Source organism: Bombus affinis, chromosome 10 (assembly GCF_024516045.1).
Source record: "Bombus affinis isolate iyBomAffi1 chromosome 10, iyBomAffi1.2, whole genome shotgun sequence".
NCBI lineage: Eukaryota > Metazoa > Arthropoda > Insecta > Hymenoptera > Apidae > Bombus > Bombus affinis.
Window position 1 is genome coordinate 902,393 of NC_066353.1, and position 17,800 is coordinate 920,192.

General features: G+C 28.4%; 2 protein-coding genes across 4 annotated transcripts; one reads left to right on the top strand and one right to left on the bottom strand.

Annotated features, from left to right (window-relative positions):
• Nucleotides 1-1,297: 1,297 nt before the first annotated feature.
• On the top strand, nt 1,298-7,170 carry LOC126921201 (LMBR1 domain-containing protein 2 homolog). 2 transcript variants are annotated; one of them, XR_007712260.1, is made up of 11 exons: nt 1,298-1,622; nt 1,696-2,036; nt 2,103-2,313; nt 2,385-2,561; nt 3,513-3,690; nt 3,768-3,949; nt 4,046-4,285; nt 4,355-4,556; nt 4,659-4,778; nt 5,517-5,811; nt 6,787-7,170. XR_007712260.1 is itself a non-coding variant. In XM_050732532.1 (10 exons), exons 1-10 carry the CDS (start codon nt 1,449-1,451, stop codon nt 5,759-5,761), a joined length of 2,070 nt encoding a protein of 689 aa, XP_050588489.1. In that variant the 5' UTR covers nt 1,298-1,448; the 3' UTR covers nt 5,762-6,061. The 2 variants fall into 2 exon arrangements, 1 of the variants encoding a protein (XP_050588489.1); XM_050732532.1 differs by lacking the exon at nt 6,787-7,170 and having other exon boundaries at nt 5,517-6,061.
• LOC126921195 (glycogen debranching enzyme) lies at nt 7,019-17,717 on the bottom strand. 2 transcript variants are annotated; one of them, XM_050732519.1, is made up of 26 exons: nt 17,277-17,714; nt 16,435-16,684; nt 15,453-15,576; nt 15,195-15,384; nt 14,909-15,116; nt 14,713-14,847; nt 14,406-14,624; nt 14,093-14,328; nt 13,781-13,993; nt 13,511-13,705; nt 13,307-13,436; nt 13,102-13,225; nt 12,723-12,988; nt 12,454-12,612; nt 12,163-12,371; nt 11,885-12,088; nt 11,570-11,802; nt 11,402-11,491; nt 11,119-11,296; nt 10,691-11,047; nt 10,456-10,603; nt 10,008-10,371; nt 9,726-9,934; nt 9,460-9,645; nt 9,145-9,381; nt 7,019-9,062 (listed from the first exon to the last, which is right to left on the bottom strand). In XM_050732519.1, the coding sequence occupies exons 2-26, from the start codon at nt 16,555-16,557 to the stop codon at nt 8,997-8,999; spliced, it is 4,803 nt and encodes a 1,600-aa protein (XP_050588476.1). In that variant the 5' UTR covers nt 16,558-16,684; nt 17,277-17,714; the 3' UTR covers nt 7,019-8,996. The 2 variants fall into 2 exon arrangements, with proteins under 2 accessions (XP_050588476.1, XP_050588477.1); XM_050732520.1 differs by lacking the exon at nt 7,019-9,062 and having other exon boundaries at nt 9,284-9,362; nt 17,277-17,717.
• Nucleotides 17,718-17,800: the final 83 nt, after the last annotated feature.

Below are 17,800 nucleotides of genomic sequence, written 5' to 3' on the forward strand. Positions count from 1 at the left end.
TACGAAAACGTGATTTACCTATGCCGAAAAAAAAGATCGTGAAACAAAAGTCACGCGGTTAGTTTACTAGATTTACTGTTGTAGCACAATATGTTATATTGTTATTTCAATAAGTACAAGAATTTTGCATTTAATTTTAATTAATTAAATTAATTATGATCTTAATAATTAATAAATTAATTTAAAAAGAATTATGAAATATTACCATATTATATCATCTTAAAAATATTTTAATAAAAGTATAGGGATAAACTCTATACGTAAAAGATACAAAATAAGTATTTGAGAATTTTGTCTTTAAGTTGTATATTAAGCAGGTAAAATTAGGACAAACAGCATATCGAATAAAATTACTATTATTACACGTCCTAGTGTACTGTTACCATTGTTTCACTAGAACATTATTAGTATCATCTATTATAACAAAACGTTACCATACGTAAACATTTCATAAAATCGCGGGAGATCTATGGAGGGCACCGTGAAAGGGGCCATAGTCATTATGTTATGTTTATATCGAAACGTGAATTCTGAATCCTGACATTGTTGCCAGATTTACCCCCTGTATAGCCTATACCCTGTATCTATCTGATCTAAAGTAGGCTCTGGACGTGTAGTATTATTCGTAAATGACAATTTGACGTGTGCATGTGACGTCGATATTTTTGACTGTATCGTGCAATGTATGCCTAACGATTTTACTGTAGAGAAGAAATGGATAAAGTGTATTTTTCAATGATAAAAGTACGTTATAATATAAATACCGATAATTTAAGGTGTAGATGACTTTGGTAGCCATCGAAGTAAATATGTGGAACGTGATTAACAAATAACCTTCTCTTAATTTTTATACTCGAATTTTTTGTTATCTTTATCACTGTTTAATATTCTATTCGTCCCTCGAAAGCGTTTATAATAGTTACATTTTGTATCTATCAGCAAATGTTCAAGCGATTGATTTTGAGAACGATAATTCTTGTATTATAATCTATTTGTATTTTTTATTTAAAGTTATATAAAATAAATTAAAAAATATAAAATGTATGCATACATACTATGAGAAATTATGTACTACATCTATTTGGAAATAATTTACAAATATTTATTTAAAATTAAATATAACCTCATATATATAAACACAAATATCCATTTTAATTCTAGCAAAAATGTCAGAGTTGATGGATAATTCTTCAGAAAAGATTGACATAATCCTTCCTAGGCAAAGCTTGCTATACCAGGAAGAAAATTTGGATTATATACTTTGTAAACCTAAATTAATTCCTTTAAAATCAGTTACATTAGAGAAGTTAGAGAAGATGCAAAAGGATGCTGAATTAAAGATCCGAGAAGCAGTAGAATATAATAATGCAAATGATAATGAATAAGATATAAAACTAAAGGCAAAATAATTATAAAGTTATGGTGAGATAAAATTAGAAATCACCAAAATGGTTCTTGGAATATTCTTGACAGAAATTGTGGTAGCATTTTGCCTTGCTGCCACTTTATTATATAAATATGGTAATATTTTTCGGCAACATATTATTGTTACAATCTCTGTACTCATAGCATGGTATTTTTCACTGCTGATAATATTTATCTTACCTTTAGATGTTTCATCTGTAAGTAATAATATTTACTAATTTAAGTAATATTAAAATAATTAATACATTTAAGTTTATTATTTTTTTATAGACTGTCTATAGACAATGTGATGAAAAAAATATTTATAATAGCACAAAAATAAACTCTGACAGTACAACAACAGTCCCATTTCATACTTGTAAAGAACCTTGGCCTAATGTACCAGAACATATATTTCCAAATTTATGGAGAATTGTGTATTGGACTTCACAATGTTTAACATGGTTGATATTACCACTTATGCAATCTTATATAAAAGCAGGAGATTTCACAGTTCAAGGAAAGCTAAAGTCTGCTTTAATAGATAATGCTATATATTATGGAAGTTATTTGTTCATATGTGGTATCCTCCTAATATATATAGCATTAAAACCTGGTTTTGATCTTGATGGGTAAGATACATTAGTATGATAAATGTAAAAATATATATTTTGGGTTTATGTATGTATATGTTTTAGTCAAAAATTAAAAGCTATAGCATCATCTGCATCAAATACCTGGGGTTTATTCTTACTGGTATTACTACTTGGATACGCACTTGTAGAAGTTCCTCGGGGATTATGGAATGCTAGTAAACCTGGATACACTTTGAATTATAGCTATTTTAAAGTTGCTAAATTAAGTTTGGATAAATGTGAAGCAGAGGAAACAGTAGATGACATACTTGAAGTAATTAAATATTTTATCTAATTCTCATTTATTTGTATTTATCATTATGTTGTATTTATTTTATTTTTTAGTCTTTACAAGCTGCTACAGTATCTATTGGACCAGGACATCCTTTTCATTGTAATTTAGAAACGATTTTTCAAAAAATTCCTGCAGAATTAAAAGACAGAATGAATAGAAGACAACTACCAGATGATACACCAACAGATACACCATCCGAAAAAGCATTAATACGTTTACATAGACAAGTTTGTTATTAATCATATATATCTAAATATATCTAATGTATAAATATACTGTGCATTCAGATCATCCAAGGACTAATGTTGTTAAAAATACAGTTTTTAAGGTAAATGAAATTTTATTATCTAGTATTCAACATATCCCTTTCCTCTCTATACAAATTTTAGATCATTCATACAACCATTGGAAAGCATGTGCGTAGTTCTCTTTTAAAATTATATTCAAAACGACTGTCACATTTTTTTTAATTGTTTCTATATCGTCAAAATGCTGCCCTTTCAGTGCCACCTTCAGCTTAGAGAACAGGAAGAAGTCAGCAGGAGTCAAATTTGAGAAGTAGAGTGGTTATTAATCACTATGACTGATTTTCTAGCAAAAAATTGCAAGGTAATCAAGTGTGATTAATACACGTCCCGCCTGACTCTACAAATTCTTTTCAAAAGGCGATCAAGTAATTCTGAAATGATCCAGTTACAGTCTGGCTAGGGGACATGAATTATATATAATAATAATGAATCCTCTTGAATCAAAAAATGCGATCAACATTATTTTCATTTTTGATTTTGTGACCTTCATTTTCGTTAGTCATACATCTTCTGGATTGCACCGTTCAGCTGTTTGATACTTGGTTGATGGATTGCCTGGGACCAGCCTATTTTCCAGATTTTGCTCCTGTTGAGTTCTTTCTGTTTCCTAAGCTAACCATGTCACTAAAAGGGCAACGAAAATGTGGCAGCTGTTCTAAATACAATTTCAAAAGAGGGGTACACATTCGCCTTTCAACAGTTGTATGGATGATCTATAATTTATATAGAGGGAAAAGGAATGTATGTTAAATGATAGATAAAATTTCATTTACCTTAAAAGCTCCCTTCTTAATAATAATGAGTCGTGGAACATTTTGAATGCATTGTTTATGTAAGCATAATAATTTATTCATTTTTATTTTTTATTAGACAATAAAAGCATTGCAAACTTTACAACGTATAGAAACTCAATGGGGAATTTTGGTTGATAAAATAATTGATTTAGAGGATATAGCAAAAAACCAAGTAAGTGATGATAAAAGGTTTAAAACAACTTTTCCTACACATCGTTCATTTCCACTTCGTGTTGTTTACAGTCCAGTTATTGGTAAGCTTTAAACAGTAAACGATTATAGAAACACATGGTCTTTCCTTTAGCTTTTATAAATATATTAAAATTTTTAGAGTGGTATTGGAAATGTGTCATAAGGAGTTATGTACAAAAAATTATAGCTGTTTGCACTGGATGTCTTTCAATAGCTGTAGTATGGTCAGAAGTAACATTTTTTAATAAAACTCCAGTGTTATCATTATTTGCCCAATTTTTGAATCTAGCTAAAGAAAATTACGATTATTTTACCATTGAGGTAAGAATATATATTTAGATTTGATATTAACAAATAAGACTTGTTTTAAAAATTAATGCAAAAGGAAGGAAGAGATAGCTAAAATGCTTTTTGTAGGTATTATCAATGATGATAATTGCTTACCTTTGTTACTGTGCTTATTCAACTGTTTTAAAAATTCGTGTATTGAATTTATATTACTTGGCACCCCATCATCAGACTAATGAGTATAGTTTAATATTTAGTGGAATGATGTTATGCCGTCTTACGCCACCTATGTGTTTAAACTTTCTGGGTCTTATACACATGGATTCACATATTATTAAAACTCACATTTTGGAAACTCATTACACTCAAGTAAATATATGAGTAATTATAAGATTTTCATAATAAATTTGAAATTCATTCTGTAATTTATTTATTTAGGTAATGGGGCATATGGATGTTATTTCCATTATATCTGATGGATTTAATGTATATTTTCCAATGGCTATTCTAGCATTTTGTCTAGCAACATACTTTAGCCTAGGAAGTAGATTGCTTTCTATGTTAGGTTTTCAACAATTTCTTGATGATGATGAGTTTACAACAGACCTTGTTGAGGAAGGTCAAGAGTTAATAAAACGAGGTAAAACTATTTTATTTGAGTAATAATGAGTATCATAATTAAATTTTATGAAATGTAGATAACATTGTTTTCATATAACTACGTCTATGTTCTCGTTTTTAGAGAGACGTAAGAGACAAAGAACAGAAGATTTGATGTATAGAAGACGCGAATTTCAAGAAAGATTTAGTAGCGCTACCAGTTCATCTCGCTACAGAACCTCACGGCAAAGTACCGATACAGGTATTTGTAATTTATTTAAAAGAAGCGTATGTGTATTTAATATACAATGTACGCTACGCAATTAAGCCGGATTATATCTCAAAATTAGTAAGATATAGCTAAAAATATAAAGAGAGAGTTAAAAATATAGAAAGAAAAGTTGAATGACATGATAAGATCTTAGGTATTCACTTTTTTAATATGCAACGACGCACCGGGAAAGTGCAACTATACTCTTTTCTTTTAATGGAACTCTATAATTATTTATTGTCTAATTAATGCATTATTTATTTCTCTACAAAAAAGTATTAAGATACTTGTGTCAGAATGTCCTTGGTTTAAAGGATATTTCGATTTTAATTTTATGAAACTTCACATATGAGGAAGAAGGAAAAACATAAGGCAGATGCCTTTGTGTTTATGTTTTCTTATAATTCATAGACTAAGTTTAACATTGGAATTCAAATATCTTTCAAACTAAGCATTTTTCAATTCAAATACCTTAATACTTTTTTGTGGAGAATTTTTTGTGGAGTTCCACTTAAAAAGAGAATGCAATTGCACTTTTCCAGGGCACCGCTGCATACTAAAAAAGTGAATACCTAAGATCTAATCATACCATTCAACTTTCACCTTTACAGCTTTTTCTTACCTCTTACTGATTTTGAAATATAACTCGATCCAATTGCATAACACACTCTGTATAGTGCAAATAGCTATATCTATGTCATTAAATTTTTGTATTTAATTAAATTATAGTTCGGCCTTTGAAACGAGATGAGTCGGTAGAATCCGCAAGAGCTGGATTATTACGTGACTTTGACCCTGCAGAATATTATATTGGTATGGCAACTGGAGTTGATAGTTATGGTGCAAATAATAGTTACGATACAGGCTACCAAGCAGATGATTTTTATGAAGGACATATGGACAATGCAAGAGCATTTATTGCAAATACTAATCGCATAGGACCTCCACAAAGAGGTTTATTTGATGACATTTAAATAGAAGCTAATAGTGCTTAGGTTTTGCTCAGTAACAAATTATAGAACAGGTACATTCATATTTAAAAAATATTCGATCTGTTCTTGATATATGATAGAATTTTTTAAATATTGGATTTAAAATTGTGAATATAATTAAGTTCTACATCTAACAAGTAACAAATCATATAACATATAATTATATTACAATTAATATAGTTAAAAAAATGAATTAAACAATGTGGTTAAAAAATTTGTTTTTTGTATTTTTATTGCTTATTACTAAATTTCAAGAAGACAAATAAAAACGCATTCTAGGGAGTTGTGATTTACTATTTCATTTTAGTTTATATAATTTTTTTACAATCTTATACAATGTTAATATAATAACATTAGTAGTTCTATTAATATATAAAAATTGAATTTTTTCATACAGTATTTGATATATTTTTAACAATATATGCACTGCATATTTAAGTAAGCATAAAATAGCAATGTAAAATAAAGTAAAGAATAAAATAAAAAATAACACATTTAGATTATACAAGTTTCAGCAATTAAGTGAACTATAAATACTAATGAGTAAATTTATTTTTTATTATTTGTTATCTCGATTTTTTACATGTAGTTATTATTATTAAATCATATTGATTTAAGTGCAATAAATTTAATATAATTTTTATAAGCTTCATTCATAGAGATAAAGTAATTAGATATAAATTTGTTTTTTTTTTTTAATATGATATAATCACTTTTTATTTAAAATATAGTAAAGTTTAGGAGAAGAATGATATTAAATATTTATATCTATTCTTCTTTTATAGATCATTAGGATGCGAGTAATTTACTATGCTTAATGATTCACTATATTTAAAATAACATAATATACATATAAACTACATAGTATGTATTTAGAATTTTTATCATAAAAGCTTTTGTCATAAACAGGTATTCATGTTGTGTAATAAGAAAGATTATTTTAAGAAACTTTTGATGAAACCTTCAAACAAATATTATGTAGTTTTATACATTTTTTAATGTTTCAGGTTGACATTAAGTTTTACTTAATTTTGAAAACGATTAAATTTGTAAATAATGGATATTTATATTACATATAAATATGTAATTTAGTAATTTAATTTATTTATCATTGTAAGTTCTATATAATATTATATGTATTATATTATACTGTAATATAATTTTATTTACATTTTAAAATAGAGAAAGTAGACGTGTGAATTTTGGAAGGGAAAAAAACATTTTCTCTGTTATGCAAAATTGAATATGTATATCAATTTTATTGCAAATATTTCATACAGATATGGGAACGGATAAGAAAATATCATGTATTTAAAATATACGTGCAATAATAACAGTATTTGCTAATAAATATTTAATTTAATCATTAATAAAAAATTTTAATAACCTTACTTGAGCATTCGATTAATCGCATTTTACCATCTTAAAAATACCGAAATCTTTTGAAGTTGAAATTTTTATTTTTTGTTAAATATATTTTTTGTACATTTTGGTATGGTTATGATTTTAACAGAATCACATATAAATCATTTTCTAAAACAGTATAAGAATACTCTACATAATTATATAAAGATCAATAAATTTTTAATTACGGTAACAAATGTTAATGATTCACAGAACAATTATGATAAACATAACAATTCATACAATTTATATTAAATTTATTATATAAAAGTTTCATGCAAAAGAACACACTAGAAAAAGACAAAATTGGTATTTATGTAACAAAAGCTTGAAACAAAAAATTTAAGTTTTAAATACTAAATAAAATTAGATTCTGAAAATGTACCATGAAAAAAATAAAAGAATGAGTATAAAAGAATATCATATTTTATTAAGTGAAATAAACTATATAAAATGTGATTGTTGCTAAAATGAAGAAAGAAAGGGTATAGGCAATTACTATCTTTACTATTTTTATGTGCTCTGATTCTGAAATACGATTTTTTTTGTGCCTATACCTAGAGTTTCCTATTTCTGGCATTAACAGTAGTGGTTCTAATAATAACAAACTAGATCTATTCGCACGATGATCGACTACATCATCTTGTTTGAGATTGTGTGATTGGAATACATCGTTACGATAATTCATCCAGTTTTGCAAATCAGTATCGTATCCAACGTATTTTATAGAGCGTATAATATTACCATGATCCATACGAAACGCTGCAGGTGCAATACCATTATTTGACATCCTTGTATAAAAGTTACTTACACAACGATGATATAACTCTGTATTTACTATTCCTTTCGTATTGCTATTTATAACAAGGATACTTGTTTCTAATGCTGTTTTTAAATCAAAAATATCCTGTGGTGGGCCATAAAAATAGAATATACTAGAAGCATTAGTTTTTAAGTAATTATGAACTAGTAAACAGTGCTGAACGTTATTGTACTGCAAATATAATGTATTGTCATGTTTGCCACCTTCTGAACAATACCTAAACTGTAAAGTTTCGTTTTGTTGAAGTAAATGGACTTCCTTCGCATATAAAGGCTTCTTTGCATATATCAAAAGATCAGAATATACTGGACTGCCTTGTAAATTGGCGCATTTCTTACAAATTTTATGTAGAGGAAGAAAAAGTGTATTTATCAAAGTTTTCGCCGTTATAGGGCTATATTTTTCATAATAATCCATGATATCACATTCAAGAGCATTGACTTCCTCATAAACGTGATCCACTTTTGATGGGTATTTCGTCAATGCATTACTTCTCTCTATGTTTTGTTTTGTTAATGTATCAACTTGGTCAATTACATCACTTTGAAATTTATTTAGAGATTTATTCTCGTATTTTAAAGGTTCATTTCCATATATAAGTTGTCCTGATTTATGAAATTCACCTTCTGATACCATTGGGAATTCTGTTATATTTGACATAGTTTCAATTACTTCCAAATTGCTAATAACAGTAGAAGATACATAATCATGTTTAATGTCTTTTTTACTTTCATTTTTCTTAAGTTCTTGCATTAAGAAAACGTCATCAATTGTACATGTGGTGTCAACATTTATAAATTTGCACGGTAGCATACTGGTTTTGTCTATGTGCGAAATACCAAATGCGTGTGTCTCCGTGCTTGGTGTTTCTATAGCTGTGTTAAATATGTGCCATTTATTATGGTGATCTTTACTTCTAATGCTACGTTCTTTTTCTAGTCGTAAATGTTCTAAGTGTAATTGGCGGTGGTGAACACACGCAAAATTATATCAATTCGTTCTTTCATTCTCCTCGGATCGTAATTCTCGTTTAATTTTATCTAAGTCGTAAAGAACCTAGAATGAAATATATAGTACGGTGATAATCAATAACATAACGGAACTATTTCTAAATACCATTAACAGCATATATACAAACTTCTAATATAGAAGCAGCACTCCAAGCTTGTGTTCTGCAACTATCCTTGCAATATTCCCCATCTTTATTGGTAAGTTCAGGGAGACCTCTCCAATAGTTTGTAGATGCCTCTATGAAATGTCGAGAAATAATAATTTCAGTTGATTCGACTGTACGACGTAATTCTTCCTTTCCTCCAACTAATGGAGCGAAATATAGTCGGGCACGAAGAAAATAGCCTATGGGCCAAACCCATTCCTATTAGATGCCGTGAAATTATTAGTTTTATATCAGAGCAGTTTATACTAAAGTAATATATTAAGGAACATTGCTTACAGGTCCCTGATGATAATTCCAACCATGAGCTATTTTAGTATCTCCACTATCATTAGAATTATCATAATATCCATTGTACGCCCAATCAGCGGGATCTAATGTTTTCATTCCAAGTGGCCCTAATAAAATTTCTTCTGTCTTTTTTAATGCTATCCATGCATGTTCTGGATTAAACAATTCTGGAGCCTTTTAAAATAATGATATTTGAATATTATCCAAATTGCACATACATTTTAAGAATAAAAAAGCTATAAAAATGTACTTACAGCAACCATTGCAACTGGAAAATTAGGTCGTAATTGGTAATCGGCCCATGCTTGTGTTGCTCCATGACTATCTTTGAAAATTCCACGACGATGAATAAGTTCTGATTTAAGTTCTCCTTCTAATTGCACTTCGTTGATGTAAAAATATTTCTCAAAATTTAATGAAATCTTATCTGCCCATTGTTTATAGCTCCATGTTACAGTAGAGCCTGCAATAAACATTAACTGTAGTGAAAAAAGCTAGAAATAAATAGAAAAACGTAAACAAAATTTATTTCTTACCATCCCGATTTTTTCTTTGCACACTACCATAAGGAAAAAGATTTTGCTTATACAATTCAGCCAAAAAGCTGAGAATACTCTTGCTTAGACCCACTATTTCTACTGCTGAACCATCCCTTGGAGTAGCTGGTTTTCCTTTATTACCAGCTTTTTCAGAAGATCCCATTTTGTCCATCCATGTACCACAATTTGCATCATTTCCACCAAATACGAATCCTGTTTCTGGGTGCACTCCAATTTGGTTATTAAAACCACGATCTGTCATATGTTCATCAATCTGTCTTCCAGCATTTCTTTCTCTAAAACAAAGTCCTTGGAAATGTATCAAAAGAGCTTCTTGAATAACATCATGTAGTGGCTGATCCTGAAATTTTATTTCCAATATATATCATGTATAAAACAAATGTTAATATATATAATTTATTTACAAAGAATATCTTTTACATACTACTTGTCCTGCAGGTAGTGGGGGAGAATCATCAGTTGGAAACAGTCTCGAAACCTTCTCTGTTAAAATTTTTAAACCATTTGGTACTTCTTGTATATAACATTGAATTGTATACAACCACCACCACAAAGCATCTCGACAGTTATACCTAAAAAACATAAAAAAGTTATTTAAAAGGTGCAACAATAATTAGAAATTGCATTCATATAACAATAATTAAAAATTTATTTGTTACCTAGCATTCTTTCCTTTATCAAGTAAATTTGGTATAAGACCATGTCGCATAGTTCCAGCATAGCCGAGAATAATAAATCGTGCTTCTGCATGTCTGCCTGTTAATATCAGTAGTCCCCTTAAGGCAATGAAAGTGTCTCTTCCCCAATTTCTCATATATCCTGTGGTAAAATGTGGTAAACCAGCAGACAATGTCATACATATTTGTTCACTTTCGCCATTATATTGTTTGATCTTTGGTTTGGGAGGATCTATATTTGGAGACAAATCTGGTAATGGAGCTGATTTTACTATTCCTCCCATTTGAATAGAAATTAAAGATAGAATTTTAACGAAAGTGGAACCTTCTTTCACAAAGCTAATAAGAGACAATACATTAGTAAATGTTTACAAAAAATTAAAAACAAAGATATATTTAGTGTAAAGTACCTTGACATTAGATTATAGCATTGCTCAAGAAGTATCATATAAACGTTTACAATTATAACATCGAAGTAACTAGGAACTAAATAGCGAGGTATTAATTTAAATGGTTCAGTAGCTTCTTCGAGCCATTCTCCAAGAGTTCTAGTTCCTTCATCTTCTTTTAATCGTTGCCAAGTATAATCTGTATATATTTGTTTAAATGTATTAACAATCGTTAATTATATAATGAAACATAGTGATGTTAATAATAGAATGGATTTGTTTTAATATTTGTTCTAGCACATACCTATTAGCCAATTACCCTGTCTGAGATTAATACACATTGGGTGACCTAAATCATTATTAGGACGAATATCTGCTAACAAGGAAATTATACCTAAAAATAAATGTAATGTGTATTACATTAATAGGTATGGAAAATATAGATATGATGTAGCTCAAATTGTTAACTTACCTTGTAAACCTGCATAAACAAGAGGTCCATAACCAGGAATATCGTATACATCAAATCTATTTGAAGTCTCATCGCGTTCTTCCTGATCGCACCGGTATAGAGCCTTATTTAAATCTACTAAGTTCATACGAGAGACAATAACACGTATATCGGAACTTCTCTGTGATGTTACTATTGAAATAGTATTATGAAGTTTTGCAAGAGCAGGTTTTATATTAGCATGAAGAGATACTCTGAAATTAAATGTATCAATATTTATTACATATGTTATAAAATTTATGAAAAATTTATACAAAGAGAATCATTAAATATTACCGAATAGCAACGACAGAACCTGGTTGAAAGTTTACAAAATTAAGCTGAGTTATTTTAGGATCACCAGAATCAACTTTTTCCAGGATTTCTGAGTCACAAATTTGTATGTGTTCTTTAAGTCTTAGTGCATATTCTGAGAGACCATTTATATAATTTTTATCTTGTACATATTTTTCAGGATAATGGAAAGGTGAAGTACCATTTCTAAAAACAATATATCATCAAAATGTCAATACGTAATAACGAACACGAAAAATTATTGATTTCACACTTCTTACTTAGCTTCTATATGAGATAAGGATGCTTCCAGAATAATTTCTTCCATTACACCCTCCACTCGTAATGGTTTCACATATCTTCTCAAATCATTGGCATTAGGATCGGGGTGTTTAAACGCTGTAAAAGCGACTAAAATTACACTATCATGAGTTGTTGGAGAGTGTCTTGTTACAGCTACTATATCACTATCCATCTGGTCAACAAATACCTGTAAATTTAGTAAATAATATTTTAAAAATTTATATGGAAACAGCACTTCTTATGCGTTATATATTATTATTAGAATATACTTGAGAAAACTTCTGTTGCCCGAGAGTATAATGCAAATCATTTAATGCTCTCTTCGCTGCAATTATACCAGTCTTTAAACCTACAAATTTGATACCATCTATCAAAGATTCATCATCTGTCCAGCATGAATATTGTCTTGTTTCATCTACAACATGTATCTGTAAGGATTTATTAGGATTAGAGGACATAGATTATTTCTTTTTTCAGATATTATTATAATTGAAATCTTCTAAATATAACTATAAATATTACAATAAAATTAACTTACATGGTGAGGAACTAATTCATCGTATCCACGATTGCTGCCGCTAGCGCACGCAGCCATTGATACAAGAGCAGCACTTGGAAGTAAATCAAACACACTACGTTTTTCCACAGAACTAGGATTATCATGAGTTAAATCTAGAAATAGTGCATGTGCTATGCCTGGTACTAGAGGCCGTTTACGTGGTTGCAAAAATGCACCTACTGGTTCGCCTCCATATCGGTATACCAAACGACCTTCTTCGTGACTATCCCACGCAGACATAGCTTCTATTTTGAGAGAATGAAAAAGATTTCATAAGATTTGATAAAAATTTATAAATACATGTATTATATATTGGTATCTTATAAAGCTTCAAAGCTTATAAAATAAATTTTCGAACCTCGAATTAAGGAAGTGAGACCAAGTCGATTGACAAATATATTGTCTTTCTGATCGGAATTTGTAAATAATTCGGCAACAACGTACAAATCTGGACGAATTCGACGAGCAACATCAAGCATGTACTGGAACGATTAAGAATTCACTAATATAGACATAAATTTACATTAGATATATATTTTAATATTTTAATAAATTAAATATACCTCTGCAACTGGGATAGGGGTAGAATGGCAATTATCTAAGCGAATACCGTCAAAAATTTTAGCTGTTTGTGCAATATAAGCAGCAATATGCTGCCATAGAAAAGGACAATCTTCTGGTTTATCTCCATATCTGTAACAAATGTAGTATATTATTGATTTTAATTATTTTATATCTTGTTTCTACTTCAAAGGTAGTAGCATTACCTTAATTTTACACTGTCACCCCAAGCAATAAGTTCTCTTCTTATATAAACATTAGAATCAGGATCAGCAAAATTTTTTAAAGGATCACCATTCATTACCCATCCATTATGAGCCATAAGATAACAGCCTTCATCAGAATACATTGTTGCTTCTCTTTCAGTTAATGTTTGTGGTGCTCCATAATCAGTAAAATATCTGAAGATAATATGTTTTAGCACAATTTATATAAATAAAATATCAAAATAGCAATATTTTACAACAGTTATGTACCTAGGAACAAGTGGATTTCTTTCGCTTATTTCTTTAAGTTTAGGCCCATCACCTTGCACTCTAAAATATCTTATACCAGCAATAGTATTTTCAACTGCAGCATTTAGATGATTTTGTATTTCATTAGTGATCATGTTATTAAGTTCTTGTAATTTCTTTCTTAAGTCTTCGGCACATCGTTTCAAACGAGTCTCTTCATCAAAACAATCAGTTCTGCAATAAGAATATAAAGCTTTAAATTTAGAACATTAACTAAATCGAAACTTTTCTGAATTGATAATTGGTATTCTGACCATTACTGGTATAATTTACCTATATATATTATATTTTTTTAAAGCAAGTTGCATATTTATAGTTGCTTTCAATCTACGAAATTTCGGATCTTTTATTATTTTGATATCTTCCGATATAGGTTCAATAGTATCTTGGGGCATCTGATTCCGTGCTAAATTCAAAAACTCCGCGATGGTTTCATTGATGTCCAATATATACAATTCATGTATTTTCACAAGCGGTAAAAAATATGTATGAAGTGCATGACGAATTGACTGAAAATAGAGAAGTAACAAGCATACATAATATATTGTACTGGTTAGTAATTATTAATATAATGCATTTATCTTACGTTTAAATGTTCTTCAGTTTCAACTACTGAAGGAATTCCTTTAAACTCCCATTCTCCAGCTGCAACTTGTATTGTCAATTCAAACAGTGCAGCATCCAAAAGATATGCAGGACGTAAATGAGGACTATTCAAACAATTGTATGTACATTCTGGATGAGATACCAAAAAAGGACTTTCATTTGCTGTATGATTCAAAACAATATCACATATACTCAACATCTGAAACACACAACATTTACAGGCTGATATTATAGAATATTATAACAGATTAAGCTATAAAATATAGAAAATTATATATTACACTAACATTCCATTCATTGCGTATTTTATTTATTAGTCTTTCAACATCATCATATGTAATTAATTTATCACCATCATTGAAAGAAGGATTTAATTTTAACTGGTCACTAAGGCTGTAAGATGACTTAGAATATCCCAGTTCCTAAAACATGTAAGTTAGATGTATTAGTTCAATATATTATCCAAAAAAATGGAATATATACCTGAATTGGTGTAAAATGAATCACATTATATCCAGAGTTTTTAGCCACTAGTAGCTTATCTTCCCATGTAGAAAATGGTCCTAGACATTTTGCAAGAACAGTTTGACACTGAATACAATCCAATGGTAAATCATCTCCATGTTCTCCTACTTTAAGTTCTGGATCCACTAGTAAATATCCAGAAGCAATAGGTTTCATATCTTCAGAACTAAAAAATTTGATATATTAAAAATTGTGAACAATATATTTTATTATGTCAATAATCTTTTCTTATATTAATACTTACTTAGGATCTATAAGATAATAGTGAAATGAACCAGCCAAGAATAAAGATATATTAGCTGTTTCATTAACCCATTCTAATGGATAATATGTATGCCTTTCAAATTTTTTATTTTCCCGTAAAGGATAATTTATAAAAAGATCAAGTGACTTCCCAAGAAGAGAAGCACCTAAACGAAATTCTACTTTCCATCCTGTTAAAAATTGTTCTAATTTATAAAAGTCATTTTCCTCAAAATTATAAGTAACAGAATTTACATACCTTTTTTTAATCTATATAGTATACCATCCAGATGTTCCCCATTATTTAGAGTTAAGACTCTTATTTGTTCACACTCGTGATTTTCAGTTGTTGACATGTGTTCTGTCATATCTTCTACCATTGCCTAAAGACACAAGCACCTATTTTATAATACAATATCACACAATTTTTTATACTATTCTTTAATTATTTGTAATATATCTTATTTTTATACAAATTTTTATCCTTCTAAAATTATTGTAAATATTTTATCTAGTTTTTAGAATAAGAAATTAAATAATAAAAAGTGTGCATATAACAAATACTTATAAACATTTAGATATGAGAATAATTATTCAATAAGAAAATATGATATACTAAATTAATAAAATATATACAATTTTAACAAGCCTATAGTACTTTTAGAAGTAGTACTTACACGTGAACTGTGGTAAATGAATAAATACTTAGTCTACAAGTCCCTTAATATAAGTTATCAACACAAAGCAGCTAGCAAGCGTGCAAAAAGCATAGTATTAGATTACAAAGTTATGCTGCATGAACATACATAAAGTCCAGAGATATTCTCACTCTACATGCTTGGATTACCTCTTTGTAATAATATAAACATGGGATAGACTTTGTACTATATAACATCAATTGTCTATTTATATTACTATTTTTTATCTATCTACTACTACTACATTTCTAGTAAATTTAATAGAGATATTATTATTTCCAATAATTCAGTACTATTTTAACATTGAAATATTAGCCTGAAATATAAATTATTCCATATATAATAAAGACATTATATTTAACACTGTATGCAAGATACCTCCTTTGATTAGATCATTACATAGTTATATTAGACAAATGTTACAAAGACATTACAATGATATACTATCAATTCCAATTAAATTCAGCAATAATATCCTTATCATTCTAAAGATATAAGTGCAAAGGGTATTAAGATATATATCATGATTATATCCGAACTTACATAATAATAAAGGCATTTTAAATAACGGCATTTGCAAAGATGTTGAAGAATGCTCCTAAGTTTCCTTATTAATGTCCTTGTTGCATCACAAAAAAAATAACTTATTGTAAATATAAAACCCATTCTCAAAATAAATCATATAGCTGAAATTGTTATCGAAGACAATGACTTTTCAACTAGTTCTATGTTATCATAGCATTTATGTTATGTACTGTTGCTTTTATTTAAGCAAATACCACTTTTGTATTACCTATAACAAATATAAAGGAAAACTTTAATTACAAGAAGCTGCTTATTAACTGCTTATAATTTAATCAAAATTGAAATTAATTTTTTGTACATTAAAAATGGATGAAAATAATTTTATTATATTAATTATAAAATTATTGCTCTATATATTATATTAAAACAAGATGATGTAATTAAGAACTATTTTATTTAATTTTTCAAAAGTACATAATATATGTAGTTAAAGATACATATAAAATGAATACATACATATATGTCTTTTTACAATATTAAACAATTTGTATAAGAAAGATTAACATTGAATCATCAATTATTTCAACTGTTATACAACTATAAAATTACAGAACCAGAAAAATTATATACATAAAAGCACATTAAAAACTATTACATATGACAGGATTATAACTATTAGAATTTAAATGTATGTATATCAATATACATATACAATTCTTTACATGTATTTTATGGGTTAATAAAGATAAAGTCACAATTAATAGTTTACTCTAAACAATTAGCACATGCAGTATAACAATTTGCAAGATTTTAGCAAACAGTATTATTATTTTCCCTTAAAGTTAAAGTTTTTCTCATACCTGACAACTCTGCTAACGCGTACTAAAGATTAAAAATATTATACTTTCATTAAAAAATAACAAAAAAATATAATATACGCGAAACAATATAGCATAAATTGATAGAACGAAAAACAGATCCGTTTTTACACGGATAATTTAATATAATTCACTATATAATTCACTATATAATTCACTACATAATACATTAATATTAATTAAGAATAATGTGTTTCTTTCGAATTTGACCTCTATTTTATAAAGACAACTTTGAAGGTCACAAAAACGAGAGCATGGTTCAAGTTAAACTGTTAAAGAAACGGAAGAAGCAGACGACAGGTTGCAGAAATTCGAACACGTTGATTGGGTAGTCATCCACGGCAACTTCATGTTAAAACTTCAAATGTTTTCCCTTCCAAAAAGTTAATTTTTTAAATTCATAAATGGATTTGGATTGCATTTGGATTCTTGCATTTGGACTCGTTATTATAAATTTACTTATATAATTACATATAATTAACATGTAATTAAAATTTATTTGTAGA

Coding starts and splice junctions, on each gene's coding strand:
- LOC126921201 (XM_050732532.1), top strand. CDS start 1,449: ATGGTTCTTGGAATATTCTTGACAGAAATTGTGGTAGCATTTTGCCTT. Junction 2,037..2,102: donor CCTGGTTTTGATCTTGATGG/GTAAGATACATT, acceptor TATATGTTTTAG/TCAAAAATTAAAAGCTATAG. Junction 4,286..4,354: donor TGGAAACTCATTACACTCAA/GTAAATATATGA, acceptor TTATTTATTTAG/GTAATGGGGCATATGGATGT.
- LOC126921195 (XM_050732519.1), bottom strand. CDS start 16,557: ATGGGTTTTATATTTACAATAAGTTATTTTTTTTGTGATGCAACAAGG. Junction 10,604..10,690: donor GATAAAGGAAAGAATGCTAG/GTAACAAATAAA, acceptor TATGTTTTTTAG/GTATAACTGTCGAGATGCTT. Junction 9,646..9,725: donor TTCCAGTTGCAATGGTTGCT/GTAAGTACATTT, acceptor TTATTTTAAAAG/GCTCCAGAATTGTTTAATCC.